Source organism: Somniosus microcephalus, chromosome 12 (assembly GCF_052327205.1).
Source record: "Somniosus microcephalus isolate GS21.2 chromosome 12, FLI_Smic_1.0, whole genome shotgun sequence".
Classification (NCBI taxonomy): Eukaryota; Metazoa; Chordata; class Chondrichthyes; order Squaliformes; family Somniosidae; genus Somniosus; species Somniosus microcephalus.
Genome location: NC_140998.1, coordinates 194,780,509 through 194,807,402, shown reverse-complemented (window position 1 = coordinate 194,807,402; position 26,894 = coordinate 194,780,509). Strand labels below are relative to the sequence as shown.

At 43.1% G+C, this 26,894-nt stretch overlaps 1 protein-coding gene across 1 annotated transcript in view; it reads left to right on the top strand.

The window, feature by feature from the left end:
* Positions 1–26,894, top strand: part of LOC147109842 (rap guanine nucleotide exchange factor 2-like) — a 109,417-nt gene that overhangs the window by 18,534 nt on the left and 63,989 nt on the right. Inside the window, 4 exon segments of the mRNA XM_086003900.1 lie at positions 96–299; positions 5,154–5,262; positions 7,412–7,646; positions 21,326–21,483. Of these exon segments, the coding sequence (XP_085860026.1) occupies positions 96–299; positions 5,154–5,262; positions 7,412–7,646; positions 21,326–21,483 (706 nt within the window).

Genomic DNA, 26,894 nt, shown 5'->3' with positions numbered 1-26,894 from the left:
ATTATTTTTGAAGCCCCCTCTCTTAAGAAACATTAAACAACTATCATCAGAAGTTGAATTTCAGTTTGTAAATGATATTTTTTTATGTTGTGTAGAAAATGGGTCATCAGCTCAGACTGTTGAAAATCGCTTGTACAGTTAAGGCCAAACAGCGGCTAATAACTCTCATGAAGCCATCACAAGAAGCCCCTTTGCCATTTATCCTGTTGGGAGGCACTGAGAAAGGTTTTGGGATTTTCCTAGACAGCGTAGAGCCTGGTAGCAAAGCTACTGAAGCTGGGCTGAAACGTGGTGATCAGGTTTGTCTTGCTTTTTCTTTAAATAATTTTTATGGAAAAAAATAATTTCTGCCAACAAATGTATTAAATATCTGCACAGAATGTCAGTGGCAAAACTTCACACCTCATTGCTGTTGACTGTTGAATAGTCTCTCAGACCTTGTTGCCTGGAGCTCTGAGCTTTTCTGATGCAGAATGAAATATTCCATTGATAACCAGAATTACTGGAATATGCATCAGTCTATAAGATAACTGTGACAGCCCATTGATACCCAAGCATAATTTTACCACAAGTTTCTGTGCTCCTGCTAACTGTAAGTATGAGATTTGAAAGACGTCATCCCTTGTTATCATTTTCTCCAGGGATGGTGTGGTGAGCTTGTGAAGGAATAAGCCACAAAACCTATTCAGAAAAATACACCATTCGATGAAAGAATTCTGGCCTTATTAAAACATGACAAACTGGGTTTGGAAATCTAGAAACCTTAACTATGGAAAAGCTGTGATAGCATTCTGGCTATAGAGATAAGACAGTTGTTGACACTGAATCAATAACCTTATTGCAACAGAAGGTTAAAGGGTCCTGACAGTCTGAATCTTTGGAAACAAACAATGGTTCACCCTGTACAAGGTGTTCTAATTTACACTTCGTAAAGAAGCACAAACATCTGCCTTAGTAAAAATGACATCAAATAAAACGCACCTGCTGTTACACCGTTTTTTATGGTAAACTTACAACACCTAGAGAAGAGACATGATTCTGTATTGCTACCAGCTGAGGTGGCTAAGAATTGCAGAAGTCAGCAGAAAAATGACTAAAGATAATTAGCTTACATCAGCAGAAAACCTTAAAGGAAATACCACTGGAAAAGGGTATAAATATTGAACTCTCAAATGGGATAGTAGACTCGCTGTAAAGGGGCAAAGTGATTTTCGACTTCAGAGGCAGGCTCTGTAAGTCTACAACTCTTTGTACCTTGGGGATCAAAGGTACTGTATTTGATTTTGGTGGATATCCTGAATAAAACGAAGAACTACAAAGCTGTAGCAAAATTAAGATCTGAGAGTAAGGATCTCTGATAAGATTGTAAAGCTTTCTCTTTTTGGAACTGTTAATGTTGCGATTGATTCACCAACTGTAAATTACATGTCGGTTCTTTAATAAATCTATATATTTTTAGAATTGTCTCATATAATACTTCTGTATCAAACTCGTGAACTCAATCTCTGTACACTCTTTGGTGAGGAGTTACAGAATTCTGGGGGAGTTTTCCGGACCCTCATAATATCTGGAACGTTACAGTCTAGCTAAACTTATTAAAAGTGTCAGGACGGTAACATTTTCAGGTTGTTCCTTTAGGGAGAGATAGTCCGGACCTTTAGACCCAATTAAGCGTCTTTAGGATTTGGCAAGCACAAACTTTAGTTGAAAGTGAATATCCGAGGAATATGCCTGCTCCGGGGTATGACTAGTAATTATCCCTTCAAGCTGACCATTCACTTATCAATACAGGAAACTTTTTTTATCCGGCACGGACGGGACTGACGTGGTGCTGGTTCATCAAAAATTCCGGATAACCGAAAGCTATAGTAAAAGATACGGAGCTGAGAACTCCGTATAAAGCAACAAACCCTGTTGCTTCAACAGGTTCAAAACAATGGCCACAAGTTGCAAGTGTCTCTGTAGCTTAGCAACAGCTGCAGCCACACCTTTGCACAGCAACACATGGAGGAAGGCAAGTAATAAAAGTTACCTGAACCTACTCCTGAATTTTGCCGGTTAACCGACATTTCCGGTTATTTAGGTGCCGGTTAATCGAATGTTTCCTGTATATGTTTCCCTATCAGAAAGGTGTCAGCATCGACTATAGGCTCCTGCACGCCATGTCAAGTCTTCATTTACTAAAGGTCATTTACAAAAGAATAAATGCCAGGGCAAATGCCCAGGAGGATACAAATGGTTGAAGGTCTGGCAAATTTTGGGACTTTTTGGTTGCTGGCATTGAGAAAGATTGGGAGACCACTGATTTGAAAAAGAAAATCTTTGTTTTATTTATGAAAAGGCCTACTATCTCTTGAGGGTCGATTTTCATCTGGTCAACTTCCTTTGTGCACCAGTTCTCAGGGCTATGGCACAGAAAAAGGCTCAGAGATCTGCAATGCTGGGCCTCTGCCCCTTTTGCATGTGGCGTGCATGGCCAGGCAGTGGGTGGTATAATAATGCCTCCCATGTCTTTTTAAAGCCTTCACACTGGGTGCATGGCACTTCCAAATTTTGTTTATATAAATAGACATCCACAGTTCCTAGGGAACTGAATTGCACAGGAAAATAAGTAGAAAGAGCCAGTAAAAGAATTCATTCAGCAGTTTTTAGACCGTTTCTGGCCTGTTTTATTTTCCTTTTTGGCACTTAGCTTGTCATAAGTCTTTGTGCCATTTATTCTATTTTGTTTCCCCCAGTACCATTACTGGTACTAATGGAGGAAAACCACTGAAGTGATGCAAAGAAGGAAAGTCTGCACAAACGATGATCTGTGCTCACCCACCTATGCAGCTACATCCTCCAAGATGCAGCAAAAGATTGGCGCAGCCATTAGTGCCAGTCTGGTGCGACTTCAAACTTACCTCTAACACCTTTCAGGCATGCTGCAATATGAACTTTAAAGGATGCTGCTGTGGAGTGGCACAGTAGGCAATCCTTCCTTCCTACCATCTTATGCAGTGCTATTTCCAATTAGCAGCCATTAAACAGAGAGTTGGGTGTTGGCTGCTCTTTCACTTGCCTGCAGATTCCTGCCTGTGTATGGGGTTTCTTTTCCTTTCAATTTTCCCTGTCATTTCTTAATCTTCTGTTGGTTAAGTCTTGGCAAAAGTCTCTTAATGGGTTGAAATCATTTCAAGATCGGATGGCCTCGATTTTACAATTCTCCTCCTTGTTTCCAAATCCCTCCATGGCCTTGCCACTCCCTATCTCTGTAATCTCTTTCAGCCCCACAACCCTCCGAGAGATCTGTGTTCCTCTAATTCTGGCCTCTTGAGCATCCCCGATTTTAACCACTCAACTATTGGTAGCTGTGCCTTCAGCTGCCTAGGCCCTAAACTCTGGAATTCCCTCCCTAAATCTCTCTGGCTCTCTACCACTCTTTCCTCCTTTAAGATGCTCCTTAAAACCTACTTTTTTGACCAAGCTTTTGGTCATCTGCCCTAATATGCTCTTATATGGCTCGGTGTCCAATTTTGTTTTATAACGCTCCGGTGAAGTGCCTTGGGACGTTTTATTATGTGAAAGGCACTATATAAATACAAGTTGGTATTGAGATATTTTTGAGCCTTTCTAAAGCCTTTCAGAATTTTGTCTCCCTATTGTGACATTTACCTTGAATTGTCCTGTTCCTTTAAAATTCATTTGCATGCAGTTTCCTGCTTCCTAGAATGCTCCATGCACCTGCCCAAAATCTGCATTGGAATCTGTGAATAATTATGCAAATGTGGATCTATGAAACTTGAGTGCTATTAGCACAATCCCAGTCTGGCACCATTAGTACCAATTCCTAACCATTTAAAACTGATTTAGATCAGTCGGCCCTATGTCCCTGCACTCATGAAATGAAAGCTGGAAATTCATTGTTGATTTTATCTTCTGTTTCTAGCAGTAGTGGTGTTTAGAATGATATTTTTGTAAGTACAACCATCACAATCACAAAGTGACATCATAAATCAGACTTTCTTGGGTGACAAAATTGAAAAAGCACTAATTGAAGCATGTTGTGTTTGGAAACATACAAGAAGTATTATGAAGAGAATATATCACGTAGCCGACCATTTGATGTAATTCTGTCACCACCTTCATACTGACTTTTTCACTAATCAACTAGAAGAATTTTGTTCCCATAAAGTAACAGCTACAATAAGCTTCACTTGTGAAGTTATTCATTGTATTGCATGGTGAGCTATGACTTGTCCTCTCTTTATGATACATTTTAAGTTAGGGTCAGTCTTTATTACCTTCTTGAGGAGCCAATGGGCCCTATTTTCCGATTGGAGGCTTCCCGCGTGCGGAAGCCTCCGATCTGGAAAAAATCTATGCACTTACCTGAGGGCTCCCGAGGTTTGTATAGTTCCAATGCTGGGCCTCTCGAACTCCAAGTGTGCAGGGCCTACGTATCCCAGGGGTGCATGTGGTTCGCAAGTGTCCCTGGGATCACGTGGGCCATGGGGAGACAATCAAAGAAGGGAATCTGCCTTCATACACTTGACAGAGAGACCTGTCAAATATATCAATGGAGATCACCCCAAAAACACTTCAAAACATTAAATACATTTTTTTAAAGCACATTTTTAAAATTAATTGAAATTACAATAAATTAAATATTTTAAACAAATAATTAAAGTTTTTTACAGGGCTAAAAATAAATTTAACTTTTTTAAAAGTATTTTTAAATGATAAATCACTGAAATTAAAAAATATATATATTTTCATCTCTTATCCTGGTAAAATGAGGCCTTACGCCTGCTTTTACCAGGCGTAAGAATTCTAAAGGTTATCTGCGGGCAGAGGGGCTCCAGAAAACGATTTGCCCGCAGAGGCCCTCCTCCAGGGCAGGCGTCCGATCTGTCGAGAGCAGTCTGCATGCCTGAAACAGGCATTTCCGATGTCCCTACGGGTGGGTATACAGCGTGTACCCACCTGTAGGGATCGGAATGTCTGGGCCAATGTTTTTAGAATTATGCTTTTGGGATTTTCTCGCTGACCTATAACAGTTCTGAAGGAGAAAATGGAACGCAGGAATGGCAATGTTAGCTTGTATGACAGTCTTTTGAAATTTAATTACACATTTGACGCCAATCAAGAGTAAAGGCGACCTTGTTTTTCAGATACTGGAAGTCAATGGACAAAACTTTAAGAATATTCAGCTACCTAAAGCCTTGGAAATTCTTAGGAACAACATTCATTTGTCTATCACTGTGAAAACAAACTTGTTTGGTAGGTTTTTATATACAGCTATAATTTCATAGATGCAATTTACATGAACAGTTTTTTTTAATATACATTATTTTCACAGTAGCTGCATTTCTTAAGACCAGCAAAGATATATGGTTGACTGAAATAATGATGCAGTGGTGTGAAGTGATATTCTGGGCTATTGCAGATATTGTAAATTAAAGAAGTATTTATTTCCTGCCTCGTTTCCTGGTCTCTCTGAGGCTCAGTGGATAACCAGTCCCCTTCAGTTGTTGCTCTAGAAGACCCAGTTAAGATTTTTTTGTCCAATCTTCCTTCCCTGTGGTTTAGCCTGTGTTTGGCTGTTGAATAATTTTAATATTTAGCAACTGTTTATAAATCAGTTGTACCCTGATACCAAAGCTTTGTTTAGTAATGATTGTAGTGCATCCAAAAAGCTTCCGCACAGTCGCACTTCGGTTGCTGTGTTTGCAGTGCATTGATAAGGAACGGCCTCAGGGATTGTTCAGCAATGTCTGGACTGGATGCTGCATTAATGTAGCACATAATCATTCCACTTCTAGGACCAGGATTAAAATCCACGCTGGACTGACGGACTGAGTCGTTACTGCTGAATGTAAGGGGCCTACACAAAATGAATTTAGGCCATCTTGATCCAGTTCCAAGAAGTCTATACCACAGAAAAACCCATCACTCACACCCTGTTGGTTCATCTTTTTGTATTCATTCTCAGGATGTGGGCGTCGCTGGAAAGGCCAGCATTTATTGCCCATCTAATTGTCCTTGAGCCACCTTGAACCGCTGCAGTCCATGTGGTGAAGGTGTTCCCACAGGGCTGTTGAGGAGGGAGTTCCAGGATTTTGATCCAGCGACGATGAAGGAACGATGATATATTTCCAAGTCAGGATGTGACTTGGAAGGGGCGGTGTTCCCATGCGTCTGCTGCCCTTGTCCTTCTAGATGCGAGATGGCACGGGTTTGGGAGCTGCTGTCGAAGAAGCCTTGGCGAGTTGCTGCTGTGCATCTTGTAGATGGTCCACACTGTAGCCTGGTAGTGCTGGTGGTGGGGGGAGTGAATGTTTAACGTGGTGGATGGGGTGCCAATCAAGCAGGCTGCTTTGTCCTGGATGGTGTCGAGCTTCTTGAGTGTTGTTGCCGCTGCACTCACCCAGGCAAGTGGAGAGTATTCCATCAGATTCCTGACTTATGCCTTGTAGGTGGTGGAAAGGCTTTGGGTCGTCACGGGGTGAGTCACTTGCCGCAGAATACCCAGCCTCTGACTCTTATGTTCATTAATAAATAGACATTCTTATTATGAACACAGCGAGCTTTTGCTAGACACTTTTATTGAGCCCATGTGGACTAGGTACAGTATCTGTAGAGGCTTCCATCTTGACTGTTGCCTTGTGGGTAGCCTAGTGCCTCATGGGTAATGTAGTCTTAATATATATACAGCTGGGTAGTGTAGTCTTATACATACAGCTATATACAGTTCTACACAGCTCTACGGCTCCACCTAGTGTCCACTATAGGATGACATGTTATTGATCATTACACTGACCTGCTCCTGTAGCCTCAGTATGTGGATGGTCCAGTTAAGTTTCTTTTCAAGGGGGATCCCCAAGTTGTTGATGGTGGGGGTAATGCCATTGAATGTCACAGGGTAGTGGTTAGACCATCTCTTATTGGAGATGGTCATTGCCTGGCACTTGTGTGGCATGAATGTTACTTGCCACTTATCAGCCCAAGCCTGGATATTGTCCAGGTATTGCTGGATGTGGCCACGGATTGCTTCATTATCTGAGGAATTTCACTCATTATAGAAGGATAATGCATAAGAAGTTGTTGAATGCAGTGAGTGAGACCACCTAACTCATACTCTGTTTTCCATTCAATTATTATATTGTGCTTTGCACCAGAGCACGTGTAATAAATTGAGCTTCAAGTCTCTTCAGCTTCAATGTCAATGATGTGCATTGCACCTGTCAGCTATTGATTGTACTGGCCATATAAATTCTATGGTTCTTGTATGAGTTCCGAATATAGCATTGTACAGATTTCCCCCCTGAAATCTGTGTTGTAGCAGAAACCTCTTTGGTTATAAAATCAAAAAAATCATCAGTGATCAGAAAACTTCTTTGGTTAATTCAATGTTATGCCTTTTACACAGTATTTAAAGAACTTCTGTCCAGACTTGCAGAAGAGAAGAGAAATGGTTCTCCACACTTCCCTAAAATTGGTGACAAGAAAGGCAGCCATTATTCCATTCCACATCTTGCTGAACAGGTGATTGGGTTCGATAAAACAAATAAGAAGGCAAAGGCAAACACAGTGGCAGGACGGAACAAATTGAAGAAAAAACTGGACAAGACTCAAATCCGCATTCTTCCGCAAAAACCTTACAAGTAAGTGGATGTTTTTTGCTGTGAATGTCAGTGAAAATGACTGATTCATAAATGTTTTCATAAGCACTGTGTAATTTGCAATAAGTTGAGGCTACATAATGGCAACCGTAAAATACTCTGACTGTTCCACAAGTTAGCAAGACCTGATAATTGATAATTCATGAATGACTAAGGTCTTTCTCTGGTGAAATAAATAGGTTATTAGTAAGGTTGAGATGGTCCAGTGGAATTATTTCCAAATATTGATCTTTCAGCAATATATCAAGGAGTTAATAGAATCATGGAATTTGCAGCACAGAAAGTGACAATTAGACCAATCATGCTAGCTTTTCACTGCAGCTGTCTGTCGATTTCACTGCCCTTTCCCCATATTCTTTTATATTTTCAAAACTTATTCAATTTGCTTTTAAATGACCTTATTGACTCTGCCATAATAGTCACTTGGGGTAAATTATTCCACGTTGTAATAACCCGCTATGTGGCAAAAATGTCTTCTAACTTCCTCCTCTATTGAAATAATCCTATCCTTTCCTTGGCTCTAATATACTTCCTGTAGTGGGGTGTCCAAAACTGCACGCAATGTTCCAACTGTGGGCCTAACCAATCTCTTGTACAAATTTTACATTAGATAATCAGCAAATTCTATATAAAGCTCAATATCCCTTTTGTCTTTTTATCGCCAGTTTCCCCATCGTTGGAGCTCTGTATATCTGCACTCCTCGATCTCTCTGTTCCTTCACTCTGTAAGAGGCTCACTGTTGGGGTATACTTGCTTTCACTTTTATTTCATAGAAATCATAGAAAGTTGCAGCATGGAAGGAGGCCATTTCGGCCCATCGTGTCCGTACTGGCCAACAAAGAGCTATCTAGCCTAACCACACTTCCCAGCTCTTGGTCCATAGCCCTGCAGGTTACAGCATCCCAAGTGCACATCCAAGTATTTTTAAATGTGGTTAGGGTTTCTGCCTCTACCAACCTTTCAGGCAGTGAGTTCCAGACCCCCAAAGCCCTCTGGGTGAAGAAATTTCCCCTTCACCCCCCTCTAAACTTTCCACCAATTACTTTAAATCTGTGCCCCCTGGTTTTTGACCCCTCTGTTAAGGGAAATAGGTCCTTTCTATCCACTTTATCTAGGCCCCTCATAATTTTATACACCTCAATAAGGTCTCCCCTCAGCCTCCTCTGTTCCAAGGGAAACAAACCCAGCCTATCCAGTCTTTCCTCATAGCTAGATTCTCTACTTCCGGCAACATCCTTGTAAATCTCCTTTGTACCTTCTCTAGTGCAATCACATCTTTCCTGAAATGTGGTGACCAGAACTGCACGCCGTACTCTAGCTGAGGCCTAACTAGTGTTTTATACAGTTGAAGCATATCCCCCCTGCTCTTGTATTCTATGTCACAGCTAATAAAGGCAAGCATTCCGTATGCCTTCTTAACCACCTTATCTACCTGGTCTGCTACCTTCAGCGATCTGTGGACATGCACTCCAAGGTCCCTTTGTTCCTCTACACTACTCAGTGTCCTACCATTTAAATGTGTATTCCCTTTCCTTGTTAGCCCTCCCCAAATGCATTACCTCACACTTCTCCGGATTGAATTCCATTTGCCACTGTTCTGCCCACCTGACCAATTTATTGATATCTTCCTGCAGTCTACAGCTTCCTTCTTCAGTATCAACCACACAGCCGATTTTAGTATCATCTGCAAACTTATTAATCATACCCCCTATATTCAAGTCTAGATCATTGACATATACCACAAAAAGCAAGGGATCTAGTACTGAGCCCTGTGGAACCCCACTGGAAACAGCCTTATAGTCACTAAAACACCCATCAGCCATTACCCTCTGCTTCCTGACTCTGAGCCAGTTTTGAATCCAACTTGACACTTTGCCCTGGATCCCATGGGCTTTTAACTTCGTGACCAGTCTGCCATGTGGAACCTTATCAAAAGCCTTGCTAAAGTCCATATACACTACATCAAATGCACTACCCTCATCTACCCTCCTTGTTACCGCCTCAAAAAATTCAATCAAATTTGTCAGACACGACCTTCCCTTAACAAATCCGTGCTGACTATCCTTGATTAATCTGTGTCTTTCTAAATGAAGATTTATCCTTTTAGCAACCTTTTATGTGGCACCTTATCAAGTGCCTTTTGGAAATCCAAATGTACTACAACCACTGATTCCCCTTTATCTACCTTGTTAGTTACATTCTCAAAAAAATTTGTTAAACACAATTTCCCTTTCATAAATCCGTGTTGACTCTGCCTAATCATATTATGATTTTCTAAATGCCTTGTTACTACTTCCTTAATAATGGATTCCAGCATTTTCCTGACGACTGATGTCAGGCTAACTGGCCTGTAGTTCCCTGTTTTCTCTCTTCCTCCTTTCTTGAATAGCAGGGTTATATTTGCTACCTTCCAATCTGCTGGGACTGTTCTAGAGTCAAGGGAATTTTGGAAGATCACAACCAATGCATCCACTATTTCTGCAGCTACCTCTTTAGAACCCTAGGATGTAGGCCATCTGGTCCAGGGGATTTGTCGGCTTTTAGTCCCATTAGTTTCTCAAGTACTTTTCCCCAACAGATATTAGTTTAAGTTCCTCATTCCCATTAGCCCCTTGGTTCCCCACTATTTTTGGTATGCTTTTTGTGTCTTCTACTCTGAAGACAGATACAAAATATTTGTTTAAATTCTCTGCCATTTCTTTATTCTCCATTATAATTTCATCGGTCTCAGTGTCTGAGGGACTAACATTTACTTTTGATACTCTCTTCCTTTTTACATACTTGTAGAAGCTGTTACAATCTGCTTTTATATTTCTTGCTAGTTTACTCTCATAATCTATTTTCTCCCTTTTTATCAATTTTTTGGTCATCCTTTGTTGGTTTCTAAAGCTCTCCCAATCCTCAGGCTTACTACTATTCTTCGCAATATTATAAGCCTCTTATAATCTAATACTATCCTTAACTTCTTCAGTTAGCCACGGATGAAGTACTTTTCCCGTGGAGTTTTTACTTCTCAATGGAATGTATTTTCATTGAGAATGTTGATGTTTAAATGTTTTCCACTGCTTATCTACCTTCATACCTTTTGATCTAATTTTCCAATCTATCTTAGCCAACTCGCCCCTCATACCTATGTAATTGGCTTTATTTAAGTTTAAGACTCTCGTTTCGGACTGAAGTATTTCACTCTCAAACTCAATGTGAAATTCTATGATATTATGATTACTCTTCCCCAGAGGATCCTTTACTTTGAGATTACCAAATAACCCTGTCTCATATGTAGTGTTTCTGTCAGCCAGCTTTTAAGTCCTCCACTCAATGCATAATTTTTGATGGTTATACATCACTTGTAACTGCTGTTTTAATTTCATATTTAAAATATCCTTAACCCTTACAGGATAAGTTATTTTTAGCGCAAAGTGTACTCCAAAATTTTTGATAGTGCATCAAAAAAAGTGTGAAAAATCAAATTTTTCCAGAGGTGGCACGCCCCTAGATTCCCTGCAGAAAATAAATCTTACACCTTCAGCACTTGCAAATGCTTTCCGCAATGTCCAATTTCACCACTGTTGCAAAATACATTTCCATGGAATTATATTTTTTCTGTGCACTAGAAGTAATGAAACTTTTCATCTGCAGCTTAAGTTACAAAAAGCAAGTGTCCCATTGCAATTTCAGTACAATTACTTGTTTTCAGACTTGATTCCCTATAATCAGGGGCTGTTCTTGAATTGTCAGCTTTTCCGAGACAACATCATTTTTTTTTAAACTGATGGCCAGCTTTTGCTGGTTTTCTAGGTTGGCAGAAGTGCAAAGATATCTAATGAGAGGAAAGAAAAATAAATTAATTTGTATGATTCACAACCTCATCACCCATTCCCAGCTAGACTCATACAGCAATTGGTAGGGCCCATGAAGATGAATTTGGTGATTGTTAGAATATCTTAAAATAGTCGAAGTATCCCAGCAAGCTTTGGTTAGCATTTTTAGCTCTCTAGCTAATGTATGACCAAAGACCGTTTGGAAAGTAGACAGAATAATAAACACCCAGGTCAAGAAATGGCCAAGACACCATATACCACAGTAAAGGATAAAGATTGGCCTACATACTTAAAAGTACAATAAACAAAACTTGTGGAACAGAATTGGAGGCCGAAAAGATTAGAAGTGGGGTAAACACCTAAATATGCGGCCTCTGCAAACGTGCACCTACATATTATGTTGTACGTAGGCACAGCCCAAGGTATCCGATAGTATAAGAATAGAACCTGTCTCCCTCCGACCTGCTCCTCCCACCCTCCACGAGCAGAGCATTATCGGGGTGGTCAGGAGCCTGGAGGGCTGGAGCTGGTCGCTTGAGGCCTTAGGAACCAAAATCTGTTGTTCTCTTGGGGTTTGGAGCACTCTCAGGGTCAGTCGGAAGCCACAGCAATGCAGGCAGCCTAGAGAGCCAAACGTGATTACTCCAGGCCTGGGAACCAGTTTATATTATTTGCATGTCACCTTGTCCATTTAATATAATATTGTAGAACAGTTATAGAAAACCTAATACTCTTATTAGTCAATGCAAATAAAGCTTGTTGATTATAAAACTACTCGGGCTAAAAGCTAAGCAGAGTTATTGTTGCTGGACTAACAACCCTTTATTACGACAGTTACTACGGGAAAATCCGCTAACAGTGATCCATTTATATTTTCATGGTGGGTGGCACAATATACCATGAAGGAGAGAAAATGAACATTTTCAAATGGATAAGGCTGCAGCATTTGGTACCATACTAAAGTACTTTGGTGCCATGCTAATACAAAACAAAACTAAGATATATACAAATAATGATGCAGTTTAAAATTTCATAATAGAAATAATTAAATTGCATTTCCTACACCTATAAGCAGAGGTGTTAAATATAACAAATGTTCATAGTATCATCACTAAACTGCTCACAAATTTTCATATAATTCACACTTAAAATTTAACATTTACACTCAACATATTAATTTAATCAGGTGTCATTATTTTGTAAAGGTGACACCCTTGTAAAACTGTATTGGCCTCTGTGTCATTTGAGAACAGTGAGATCACTACTAGAATAGTCCAAGCATTTTCAATGGGAATTTTTGAAAATTTATGCTAACAGGTTGAAAGCAAAGGCAAGTCCCTACATACAGAGACAAGAGGACAAAACATTGTCCTTTAAGCTTATGAAGCTAATCTTGTGAATAATTTGGCTGCTTATATAATAATCACACTAATTAAGAGATTTCAGCACTGAGAAAAGCTGAGCTCACCTAGCAATTATTAGGTTATTATGCTATGGAGATGTTCACATAAAATTCCCTCAAAATACAATCGATCATAGATCCTTTTTCTTAAGTATCATTTACTCATCCTTAATTCCAGGGTGAACAAAAAGCAGATTATTTATGGAAGCACTATGCACAAGTTGCTACTGAACACAATTCTTTATGAATGAAGGCGAACACAACTCATAATGAATTGTACAGGTCTTTGTCACAAGAACAAATATGCAGTATTACATTTATACAATGTGTATGTGACCTTCATTTCAATTTTAAATTTATCTTTTAAAGTCTTGGTCCAGTATTTATTTATTTTTTCTCTTGCATAGTACACATCACCACAAAGCAGTGTTCTCAGATACTACACTATATAAGCATATGATGGTCACTATATGGCGAGGGTGCTTTGCTTCTGAAAGCGACACCACAAAAAAGCTTATTAGATTGGCACAGCTGCGCTTACAGCTAATGTTAGTTGCCATTGAGCTTTAACATTGAGCTTCACTCCTTTCTTAAATATATGGTGGCCTGAGGTGAAGTAGCTCCATGTGAGGTTGTTATCTCATGTCACAGAGTCATAACGGCACATCGAGTCCGTGCCGGCTCTCTGTAGAGCAATCCAGTCAGTCCCATTCCCCCGCTCTATCCCCATAGCCCTGCAAGTTTATTTCCCTCAAGTGCCTATCCAGTCTCCCCTTGAAAACATTGAGGGCTAAAAATTCAGTTGGGCGCCGTTTGGGGCGCCAAGCTCGCCTGGGCGCCGGAATTACCGCTGCGAGCGGAGCCACTTGCGCCATCCCGATATTCAGTTTCTGCGCCCCAAACGGAAGCGGGCCGCTACTCGAGGCTCCCCGCACCCCGCTTGGGGCGCTCACCCTGAATATCGGCGCGCTAAGGGCCGCAGCGCCACACGCTGCGGCACGGCATGCTGCGGTACTGCAGGCCTTCCTCCCACTGTTAAGGGGGAGGTGCCTGCAACAGCGCGATCCCCGATCGCGAGTGCCGGCAAATGAGCCTGGCACCAAGGAGAAGTGCCGGGCTCTCGGGAAACAGCCGGCAATGCCGCGGGGGGGGGAGGTTTAGGAGGCCGGGGACGGAGGTGCTGGCAGGCGGCCGCCGAAAAAGCGGCCGGCCGCACCTCCACCTTAACTAGCGCCACTACCGCCACAGGTAGGCCCTGTGAACCGGTCGCGATTTGCGACCGGCGTTAAAGAGGCGGGCGCGACCAAATATGTTCATCGGGGCGGGAGCGGGGTGCTGCGCACACCGATGACGTCATCGGTGGCGGCGCAGCGCTACAGGCTAACGCCGCCATTAGCGCCCTGCTAAATATCGCGGGAGGTGTGGCCAGTGGCGCTAAAGCCTCTGAGTGGCCTCTTTGGGCGCAAACTGGTGGCGCAGCCCACTGAATTTCTAGGCCTGAGTGTCTCCGCTTCCACTACTTCCGTCGGCAGTGAGTTCCAGATCCTCGCTATGTAAAAAAGTTTTCCCTCACGTCCCTCCTGTATCTCTTGCCCAAAACCTTAAATCTGTGTCCCCTAGTCCTTGTAACATCAACTAGTGGGAACAGCCTTTCCCCGTCTAGCCTATCCAAACCCATCATAATCTTGTACACCTCTATCAAATCATCCCTCAATCTCTAATGAAAACAAATCCAGCTTCTCCAACCTGTCCTTGTAGCTAAGATCCCCCATGCCCGGAACCATTCTGGTAAATCTCCTCTTCACCCTCTCAAGGGCTCTTCACATCCTTCCTAAAGGGTGATGACCAGAACTGGATGCAACACTCCAGTTCTGGCCTAACCAGCGCTTTATAAAGGTTCCGCATAACTTCTCTACTTTTGTACTCATTACCTCAATTTATGAAGCCCATATGCTTTGCTAACCACTCTCTCAATATGTCCTGCCACCTTCAGGGTCCTATGCACATTAACTCGCAGGTCCCTCTGTCCCTGCACACTCTTTAAAACTGTGCCATTAAGTGTATATAGCCTCTCCCTGTTCCTTCTGCCAAAATGCATCACCTCACACTTCTCTGTATTAAATTCCATCTGCCACTTGTCTGCCCATTCTGCTAGCCTTTCTATGTCCTGTTGCAGTCGATTGGTATCATCCTCACTGTTTGCCACACCCCCAAGTTTGGTGTCATCGGCAAATTTAGAAATTCTACTCTGTATTCCAATATCCATGTCATTTATATATATCAAAAAAAGCAGTGGCCGCAGCACTGACCCTTTGGGAACACCACTGTCTACCATCCTCCTGTCTGGAAAACAGCCATTTACCACAACTCGCTGTTTTCTGTCCTTAAGCCAATTCCTTATTCAAGCTGCCACTGACCCACCTATTCAATGAGCCTCAATTTTGTTAACCAGCCTTCTATGTGATACCTTGTCAAATGCCTTCCTAAAATCCATGTGGACAACATCCATTGCATTCCCTTCATCAATCCTACCTGTTACTTCATCAAAAAATTTAATTTGATTAGTCAAACATGATCTGCCTTTTACATATCCATGTTGGCTCTCCTTAATTAGCTGAAACCTATCCAAGTGCCCATTATCTTTTCCTTGATTATTGTTTCTAAAACTTTACTCACCACTGATATTAAACTGACTGGCCTGTAGTTACTAGGATTGTCCTTACACCCTTTCTTGAACAATGGTGTCACATTTGCCACTTTCCGATCCTCAGGCACTTCACCCGCATCTAGGGAAGATTTTAACAGGGCTAAAAATAAACTTACCTTTCTTTAAAGTATTTTAAAATGATAAATCTCTGGAAACATTTTTTTACTTTTACTTTCTTCACCTCTTACCTTGTTAAAAGCAGGCCTTGCGCCTGCTTTTCCAGGCGCAGCTGTTTCAGACTTACCTGGACTGAAGCACTGCTGAAAAAAACGGAAGTTGCAGCTGTACGCGCTGCCTATCCGGTGCAGGCGTTTGACCTGTGAAGACCTTTCTCCTTCGAACGGAAGTTCCAGTTTCCAGCGCATGAGCAGTGCATGCGTAAAACTGGCACTTCCGTTGGCCCTACGGGTGAGTACACATTGCGTACACACCCGTAGGGAACGGAATTTCAGGACCAATCATTGTATTTCCTTTGAAGTTCTACATTGATTTGCTTTGGAAAATGTTTCTAACTCTCGTATTTCTTCCAAGTTCAAAATGAATGAAAAATATTTTTAAATGAATGCAGTAGAACTTCAGGGTTTGTCTGTATATTTTGCTTTCTTTATTTTCTCAATTTTCTCCTCCATCTCCCTTCCTTCTTTGAAAGTGTCATCGGTCCTCACATTGGCTATTCTTCTTGTGTCAGCCTAAAGAGTTGCCTGACCTGCTGAGTTTTTCCAGCATTTTCTGTTGTTATTTCGGATTTCCTACATCTGCAGTATTTTGCTATCGTACTAGTGTTTGGTTCACTGCCACACCTCTTCTAGGAATGCCTACCTTGAAGAAGTTCTGCTCTTCTCTTCGACGGGATCTCCGTTTGGCTCTTCAACCTTGTTCATCTTCATTACTTTCAGTTTCCCTTCTCGTGTTTGATCAGGTATCTGCCAAGACTCGGTTTCACAGCCACATCATTTTCCTCAGCAACTGTCTCCGGTTCCGACTTACTCCACGTGGATTCCAACTAAACTTCCACCCTTCGTGCTTTGGATCCACCCAGGATTACAAATATCTCCAAGATATTCATCGTTCCTCGAACTACTGCTCTCGCCGCATCCTGAGATCCACGCTCAACGCCATGCGGCGCCACATGAACACACTCGACTTCTCTCTTCAGCAACACCGGCGCACTCTATCTCAAAGCTGTCCGGGTCCACAGTTCCATTTCATCCTTCGACTCATCCGACGCTTCAACAAAAAACTTTTCTTCTTCCTTTCCGATGTCAAGGATCGCAAGCTTCATCAACTCTTGGACACCAACGCCCCTCCGGAACCTTCTTCCCCTTCACTTTCCTCTGACCCCCCTTCTCCCAATCCCACCCCCTGCCGCGTTTTCACTATCCCCTCTGACCTTCCACTCTCTGACCCTGAACGATCAGTCCTCAGCAAAGGCCTGAGCTTCATCCCCTTACGCCCCCACCTCAATGAATTTTGAGCTCGGCACGATGTTGAGCTCTTTTTCCGCCGCCTTCGTCTCCGTGCCCACTTCACTGGCCAGGAGTCTTCCCCCCGCACAACTGACCCTTTCTCCCGCTTGCAGAATTCCCGTTCTACCTGGACCCCTCCCCCTGGCCTCTTACCCTCTCTAGATCTTTTCATCGCTAACTGCCGCCGTGACATCGGCCGTCTCCATTTCTCTGCTCCCCTCACTCACTCCAACCTACCTCCCTCTGAACTTGCAGCACTCCATTCTCTTAGATCCAACCCTGACATTGTCATTAAACCCGCTGACAAGGGTGGTGCTGTTGTTGTTTGGCGTACTGACCTCTACCTAGCGGAAGCTGAACGCCAACTCTCCGACACCGCCTCCTACCTCCACCTGGACCATGACTCCACTACCGAACATCAAACCACCGTTTCCAAGACTGTCACTGACCTCATCTCCTCTGGAGATCTTCCCCCTGCTGCCACCAACCTCATAGTTCCCCAACCCCGCACAGCCCGCTTCTACCTCCTTCCCAAGATCCACAAACAGGACTGCCCTGGTAGACCCATCGTTTCAGCCTGTTCTTGCCCTACAGAACTTATCTCTTCCTATCTTGACTCTATCTTTTCTCCCCTTGTCCAGTCTCTTCCCACCTACATCCGCGACTCTTCGGACGCCCTCCGCCACTTTAACAGTTTCCAGTTTCCTGGCCCCAACCGCTTCCTTTTCACCATGGACATACAATCCCTCTACACCTCCATCCCCCACCCGGATGGCCTGAGGGCACTCCGCTTCTTCCTTGAACAGAGGCCCGACCAGTCCCCATCCACCACGACCCTCCTCCGCCTGGCTGAACTTGTTCTCACATTGAACAACTTCTCCTTTAACTCCACTCATTTCCTCCAAATCAAAGGTGTTGCTATGGGTACCCGCATGGGTCCTAGCTATGCCTGCCTTTTCGTGGGCTATGTGGAACAATCTTTGTTCCAGTCCTACTCGGGTCCCCTCCCTCAACTCTTTTTCCGATACATTGATGACTGTATCGGTGCCGTTTCCTGCTCTCGCCCCGAACTTGACAATTTCATTCACTTTGCCTCCAATTTCCACCCTTCCCCCACCTTCACATGATCCATCTCGGACTCTTCCCTTCCCTTCCTCGACTTCTCCGTCTCCATCTCTGGGGATAGGTTATCGACCAATATTTACTACAAGCCCACTGACTCCCACAGCTACCTGGACTACACTTCCTCCCACCCCGCTTCCTGTAAGGACTCTATTCCATTCTCCCAGTTTCTCCGCCTCCGCCGTATCTGCTCCGACGACGCCACCTTCCACACCAGTGCTTCAGACATGTCTTCCTTTTTCCGCAACCGAGGATTCCCCTCTACTGTGGTTGACACTGCCCTCGACCGTGTCAGTTCTATCTCCCGCACTTCTGCCCTCACCCCTGCCCCTCCCTCCCGGAACCACGATAGGGTTCCCCTTGTCCTCACCTTTCACCCCACCAGCCTCCACATTCAACGGATCATCCTCCGGCATTTCCGCTACCTCCAAAGTGATCCCACCACCAAACGTATCTTCCCCTCCCCTCCCCTTTCAGCATTCCGCAGGGACCGCTCCCTCCGAGACACCCTAGTCCACTCCTCTATCACCCCAAACAGCCCTTCCTCTTCGCCTGGCACCTTCCCGTGCAAGCGGAGGAGATGTAACACCTGCCCCTATACCTCCCCCCTTCCCACTGTCCAGGGCCCCAAACACCCCTTCCAGGTGAAACAGCGATTTACTTGTACTTCTCGCAATCTAGTATACTGTATTCGCTGCTCACGATGCGGTCTCCTCTACATTGGGGAGACCAAACGCAGATTGGGTGACCACTTTGCAGAACACCTCCGTTCAGTCCGTAAGGGTGACCCCGAGCTTCCGGTCGCCTGTCATTTTAATTCACCGCTCCATTCCCACTCGGACCTCACCGTCCTTGGCCTCTTGTATTGTTCCACGGAAGCTCAACGTAAACTCGAGGAACAGCGCCTCATCTTCCGATTAGGCAGTCTGCAGCCTTCCGGACTCAATATCGAGTTCAACAATTTCAGATCATAAGCTCGGCCCCCATTTCATTTTCTCTTGTAATTGTTCCACTCCTTTTCCACCCCCCCTTTCCTTTTGTTTCTCTCTCACACCTGGCAGCTATCTTTTGCCCTGCCAGTACACTTTACACCTAATCCCAGCCTATTACCATCTCGTCTAGCTTCTAATCTCTTTTACTTCTTTTGTTTCTTTTATTCTTTTGTCCGATCGCAGCCCTGCCTCCGATCTAGTTTCTTTTCTTTCCAGTTTTGAAGAAGGGTCCAACCCGAAACGTCAACTCAAATCTCTCTCCACGGATGTTGCCTGACCTGCTGAGTTTTTCCAGCATTTTCTGTTGTTATTTCGGATTTCCAACATCTGCAGTATTTTGCTATCGTAAAGAGTGTGACAGGTGGTTTATTAGCCGGAACATCATTGTTCTTATCCGGTGTCCACACATCTGCCCATTTCAGCAAGGGTCACTGAAGAGGTCTTGACAGTGGAAAGTCTGGCTGATTGTTTTTCATCTTGCTAGTCTAGGAACACAGAAGCCAGTTGTCACATTTTTCTGGGAAAACTGCATAAATCTAGGAATTAAAACAATACAACTTAACTGTAGATACAAAGGGAGAGATAGACACTGGGACTTAAACAAAGTTGCCATATGTGCTTTAGATTAGAGATTGTGGATGTATCAATGCAGGAAAAACGAATGAATGTGCTGCTACTAATGACTTTGCAAGTATGAATTAAAAGTTGCTGACAGTTTAAAAGAAGTAGAATCAGATATACCTGCCATAAAAAATTTAAACAAACCTCTGGTTCATTTCTAGAGGAATAGAATTCAAAAGTAGGAAAGTTATGTTAAACTTATGTAGAACCTTGGTCAGATCACAATTAGAGTACTGTGCTCAGTTCTGGTCTCCATTTACCAAAAGGGTATAGAGGCACTGAGGAAGGTTCAATAATGATTTCCAAGGATGATACAAGAACTGAGAGGTTATAACTATCAGCAAAGACTGAACCGTCTTGGGACTCTTTTCTCTAGAGAAGGCTGAGAGGTGACCTGATGGGTTTGATTGGGTAGATGTAGAGAAGATGTTTCCACTTGTGGGGGAGTCCAAAACTAGGGGCCAGAAATATAAGATACAGGTACAACACCGGTAATCCGGCACCCAACGGTCCGGCACCTTCAGTGGTCCGGCACGAGGAAGGTCCTGCTGTCACATTACCTCCCTGGGATGGGTCCGGCTCGGGTCCCGGGACCGCCGCCGGGTCAGGATCAGCGCCTGGACTGCGCAGCATCACCGACGGCTCGGCGGAGCGATGGAGCCCAAGCCCGAGCAGCCCGTGGGCGGCGGGGTCGGCGGCGGCACAGGAAGCGCAGCAGCAGGAAGAGGAGGAGCAGGTGGTGGCGGTGTTTGTGGTGACTTTCGACACCTTCAGTGGTTCGGAATTTTCAGTGGTCCGGCACCGGCCTGGTCCCGAGGGTGCCGGATTACCGGTGTTGTACCTGTAATCATCTAAACTTTTGTAAGAAGTCACACAACACCAGGTTATAGTCCAACAGCTTTATTTGAAATCACAAGCTTTCGGAGCGCTGCTCCTTCGTCAGGTGAAGTGGAGAAATGCATAAAGACACAGCTTATATAGTCAGAGAATAATGTCAGATGTTTACAGGTAATCTTTCTGTAAACATCTGACATTATTCTCTGACTATATAAGCTGTGTCTTTATGCATTTCTCTACTTCACCTGACGAAGGAGCAGCGCTCCGAAAGCTTGTGATTTCAAATAAAGCTGTTGGACTATAACCTGGTGTTGTGTGACTTCTTACATTTGTCCACCCCAGTCCAACTCCGGCATCTCCACACCACATCTAAACTTTGTTATTCAGAGGTGATTAGAATGTGGAACTTGCTACCACATGGAGTAGTTGAGCGAATAACATTGATGAATTTAAGGGGAAGCTAGATAAGTACATGAGGAAGAAAGGAATAGAAGGATATGTTGATAGGGTGAGATGAAGTAAGGTGAGAGGAAGCTCGTGTGGAGCATAAACACCGGCTTGGACCTGTTGTGCCAAATGGCCTGTTTCTGTGCTGTAAATACTATGTGATATGTTTTATTTACATTAGATTTGTGGTTTAAGATTTGCAACATTGATCCATTATTTACTTGTGTTTCTATTGCTTCTTACAGTGATATTGGTATTGGTCAGTCCCAGGATGACCGCATAGTAGGGCTGAAGCAGTCTAGAAATATAGCACCTGCACTGCCTGTAAGCAGCACCTCATCGTCCAGTAATTCTAACCTGCTGCAGTCTCATAATTGCATTCTTGATTTTAACACCACACCAGGTGAGTGTTAGTTTAACTCCAAAATGAGATTACTGCTTGTTGTATCAGTTGGACAGATGTTCCATATGCATTCTCTTATGTTATGAGGGGGAAGAAACCTCGTTCTCACTAAATTTATTCTATGTGGTACATAGAAAGTTATTTCAAATCAATGTTTGTGAATTTGAACATAAGAAGTAGGAGCAGGAGTAGGCCATACGGCCCCTCGGGCCTGCTCCGCCATTCAATAGGATCATGGCTGATCCGAATCTAGACTCACGTCCACTTCCCTGCCCTCTCCCCGTAACCCCTAATTCCCTTATCTGCTAGGAAACTGTCTATCTCCATTTTAAATTTATTTAATGTTGCAGCTTCCGCAGCTCTCTGGGGTAGCAAATTCCATAGATTTACTACCCTCTGAGTGAAGAAGTTTCTCCTCATCTCAGTTTTGAAAGGGCAGCCCCTTATTCTTAGATTATGCCCCCTAGTTCTAGTCTCACCCATCAGTGGAAACATCCTCACCGCATCCACCCGATAACAAGCCCCCTCACAATCTTTTATGTTTCGATAAGATCGCCTCTCATTCTTCTGAACTCCAATGAGTAGAGTCCCAACCTACTCAACCTTTCCTCATACGTCAGCCCCCTCATCTCCGGAATCAACCGAGTGAACCTTCTCTGAACCGCCTCGAGAGCAAGTATATCTTTTCTTAAATATGGAAACCAAAACTGCACGCAGTATTCCAGGTGTGGCCTCACCAGTACCCTGTATAACTGCAGCAAGACTTCCCTGTTTTTATACTCCATCCCCCTCGCAATAAAAGCCAAGATTCCATTGGCCTTCCTGATCACCTGCTGCACCTGCATACTAACTTTTTGTGTTTCATGCACCAGAACCCCCAGATCCCTTTGTACTGTAGCACTTTGCAGTTTCTCTCCATTTAGATAATAACTTGCTCTTTGATTTTTTCTGCCAAAGTGCATAACCTCACACTTTCCAACATTATATTGCATCTGCCAAATCTCTGCCCACTCACTTAGCCTGTCTATGTCCTTTTGCAGGTTTTTTATGTCCTCCTCACTCACTGCTTTCCCTCCCATCTTTGTATCGTCGGCAAACTTGGATATGTTGCACTCGGTCCCTTCCTCCAAATCGTTAATCTAGATTGTAAAGAGTTGGGGTCCCAGCACTGACCCCTGCGGAACACCACTAGTTACTGATTGCCAGCCCGAGAATGAACCATTTATCCCAACTCTTTGTTTTCTGTTAGATAGCCAATCTTCCACCCATGCCAGTATATTACCCCCAATCCCGTGATTTCTTATCTTGATCAGTAATCTTTTGTGTGGAACCTTGTCAAATGCCTTTTGGAAGTCCAAATACACTACATCCACTGGTTCCCCTTTATCCACCCTGTATGTTACATTCTCAAAGAATTCGAGCACATTTGTCAAGCATGACTTCCCCTACAGCAAATTCGGCATTGGATTAATATTGCAATTTTTTAATACTCTCTTACAATAAAAAATGGGCTATTATAACTGAATGATAATATGATTAACTCTTATCCGTAGGGGAAAAAAATCCCTGAGAATTTAGAATTTAAACACGAATGGTAAAAGTGAGGCACCACATGAACCCAAACGGCTACTTGAATTATTAATGTAATTATTCTACTTCTTTTGACCTTGCCGACCAGTAAATTATAATTCAATTGGCAAAAAAAGAGATTAATAGCCTTGAGACAAAAAATGTATAAATATTTACTGGTAAGTACATCAGAGATATAGATTTAGAGTAACATGTAAACTTTGGTTTTACTGAATCGTGATGTTGCCGCAGGTTAGAATGTTGTGTTCTCACTTCATTTTTGAGTCCAGTGTAGACTGATGGGGTTAGAATGATCTCTCTTACCTGTATAGGGTTTAAGTGTTTGAACCTGCGCAGGCTATGCTTAGTGGCTGCAAATCGGCAGCACAAAACATTCAAACTGGGCAAGCTCACTAAAATGGAGAAGTATAAGTAGTATCTGAAATAGAAAAACTCACGCTGGTGCAGTAAAGGGTGTTCTCTTGAATAGGGTTACAACATATTTGGGGCTGATTTCTTTTTTGCTATTTGTTGTAAAATCATAATAGCATTTTTTACACTCTTGTTTACAACTTCACAAATAGTGATGTAAGGGGTGGTGTGTATGGTCAGCTTTGCCTCTGACTCGCTGAGCGGTTTGAATCGCTCCCACTCCCTTGGTTCTAGACTTTGGACTTATTTGGGGGTTGTAATGAAATTGCAACAGACAACTGAGTTGGTGAAAAGAACTTGGATTTTAATTTGAGACAGGAAAATATACAATACAATAATCTTATCACTTTAAAAGGGGGAACACTTCGGAATATACGAGGGAGAATGACAATAGACAAAATACTTCACCCCTCCCAATCCCACTACACTAACTAGGTTGGATTCCAGAGGACCAGGGAAATGCTCACCAAACGACTTTCTTGACAGTTGTAGAGGTTCGCGATTTCGGGGTTCTCTTTAGGTGTGGCGGTTGGGGCCTGCCGTACCCCAGACGTGGTGGAAGACTTCACCTGCGTTGGTTTTTCGGTCTTCGCGTGTCCGCTGATGCCGTCGGGTGTGTATTGGATCTATCGGGTAAGTACCCAATTTCCTTTGGTTAGGTATAGGGTTTAGAGTCTTTTTCAACAAATCTTACCCAGGGGTAAGTCAGGATAGCTTGTAGAGTGGAAACAAACTTGCGAATCTTCGGTTTCTTCCAGGTTGGTTTCTTGTTGGTCGCGGTGGCCCAATATTACCTAGTTGTTGGTAATATTGTTAATTGTTGGTTTCTTGGGGCCCTTGGTTGCCGCGATTCCTTTCTCCTTTCCTCAAGCCTCCGATTCTCCGACTGCTGTGATGATGAGGATGAATGTTCGATGATGCTGGATGAACTGTTTTCTGTTTAAAAGCAGGCTTCAATTATACCATTTGAGGCTTTGCTTATCTGCCGCCAAATCTTCTCTGGCCCATTGTTAATTTTGGCGGGCTCGTTAACTTTAATAGTTTTAAATTCTTTACTGAGTTTCGACTTGGTCCCATCTACATTTAATTGATTTTACACTAGTTTCGGGATTGCTTCGAAATCGGTTTAAGTGTGTGAAATGGTTTTGGATGTTTCTCTGAGTGGTTTAAACTGTTGTTCGATTGTCTTCTCCTGCTGGGGCCAGGGTCCCCTTTGTTGATTAGTGGCATGAACTGTATTATTCATATTCTTGATGATTCTGTAATTTTGGCGGGGACTGTCCTTCCGTAGGCCTATTGTCTTTATGTATGAATGACTGAGACGGTCCAGAACATTCCCAGACAATCTGGCCTATGCCAAATACTCAAACTGTTTGTTTTACAGTGCCTCATCCCAACTCCTTTGTCGCAGCCTTCCACAGGCCTGGACATGCCTTTTTAAAATAGCCAAAATCCTGGGGTTTTGACTTTAAGCCCCTTTTGGCCCATTATTCTTTTAAACAGTCCAAAAATCTCTTCTCTTCTTGATTTGGGGGAGTCTGTAGAATTTTGTGAACCTTACAGTGAAGAGAGGAAATCTTCCCCAGTGTTGGAGCAGAACAGAAGAATTTTTACTCTACATCTACCACATGCTATATCTGTAAAGATTGCTGAATGCCTAATTATTTATTCCCTAGTAATCCAATTTCTCACCTTAATGAGCTTCAAAAATCTGTTTAGCTAGCTTTTGAATAACTCACCATCATTTTATGCTTCTAACCTGTTAAATTGAAGAAGAAATAAATGATTAATTTCACGTACTAACGAACTGAATTGCTTGCAGTCCAGGGTGAGAAGTGTTTGATGTGACCTTAATAAACAGCCTTTTACTGGGTGGGATGTTAGCACACAGACTAGACATTCAAGATCTCCATATACAATATCTGTGCTCTAAATGCACCCGCGTCACAACAAAATATAGTCATGTTCTGGAAAGAACCACTTTTCCGTAAAAGTAGATGCATTTGTTGCTTAATGTGCATTTAGTCCAGGAATCCATTCTACAGGTTATCCTACTCGATAAGAACACTCTGCTTATTACAGAAACACAGTGACATCACCATGTATTTCTTCTACTTTTGTAGTGTAACTAGTGACCTGCTATTTTATAATACAGAAATCCTTCATGGAATTTTTTTGTGGAAACAAAACCCTAATTCTAGAGTTTGATCAAGGATGTTAAAAATAACATAGAGTGGTGTAAGTTAGAAGTAATTGAAAATAAAATCACTGTTGATAATGAATGTTTTTAAATCTTGAAACATAAATATAGTCAAGTGTCGCTTATCTGCATATCGAATTACCATGTGTTGAATTATACGCATAGCATCCCTTCCTGACAATCCCATTCCTTGCCAGACCTGTAAATGTCTCACTCCTGGCAAATATGCCTCGTCCTCTTGACGTGATCAATGTACTGTATAGAAAGCAAATGATTTACACTGTTTTGTGTTTTCACTTTTTCTCAATTGAATTTCATGAACACATGAATAACCCTGATAATCACTATTTCTGCCATGCCAACTACTGCTTCTGCTGTTTTTAATCTACCATTTCTTATGTAGCTAACAAGCCCAAACCTCCAAACTGATCCTGTTGCTGCTCCATCCAGCTGATTACTTTGGCTGCCCTGCTGACTCCATTAGTATGTATGGGGGGAGCAGCAATATGACTGAGCAATATTGACGGAGTATGTTTGGGGAGTTTGTCATATATGAAGTAGTAGGTGCCTGTTCTGTTGAAACTGCTAATGGACTGTCATCCATCTTTAAAAAAAAGTTATTCATGGGATGTGGATGTCGCTGGCAAGGCCAGCATTTATTGCCCATCCCTAATTGCCCTTGAGAAGGTGGTGGTGAGCTGCCTTCTTGAACCGCTGCCGTCCGTGCAGTGAAGGTACTCCCACAGTGTTGTTAGGGAGGGAGTTCTGGCGACGATGAAAGAACAACGATATAATTTTAAGTCAGGATGGTGTGTGACTTGGAGGGGAACTCGCAGGTGTGGTGTTCCCATGCGCCTGCTGCCCTTGTCCTTCTAGGTGGAAGAGGCCGCGGGTTTGGGAAGTGCTGTCGAAGAAGCCTTGGGGCAGTTGCTGCAGCATCTTGTAGATGGTACACACTGCAGCCAAGCCTCTTGAGTGTTGTTGCGCTCATTCAGGCAAGTGGAGAGTATTTTATCACACTACTGACTTGTGCCTTGTAGATGGTGGAAAGGCTTTGGGGAATCAGGAGGTGAGACACTCGCTGCAGAATACCTAGCATCTGACTTGCTCTTGTTGCCATGGTATTTATGTGGCTGGTCCAGTTAAGTTTCTGGTCAATGGTGACCCCCAGGATGTTGATGGTGGGGGATTCGGCGATGATAATCCCGTT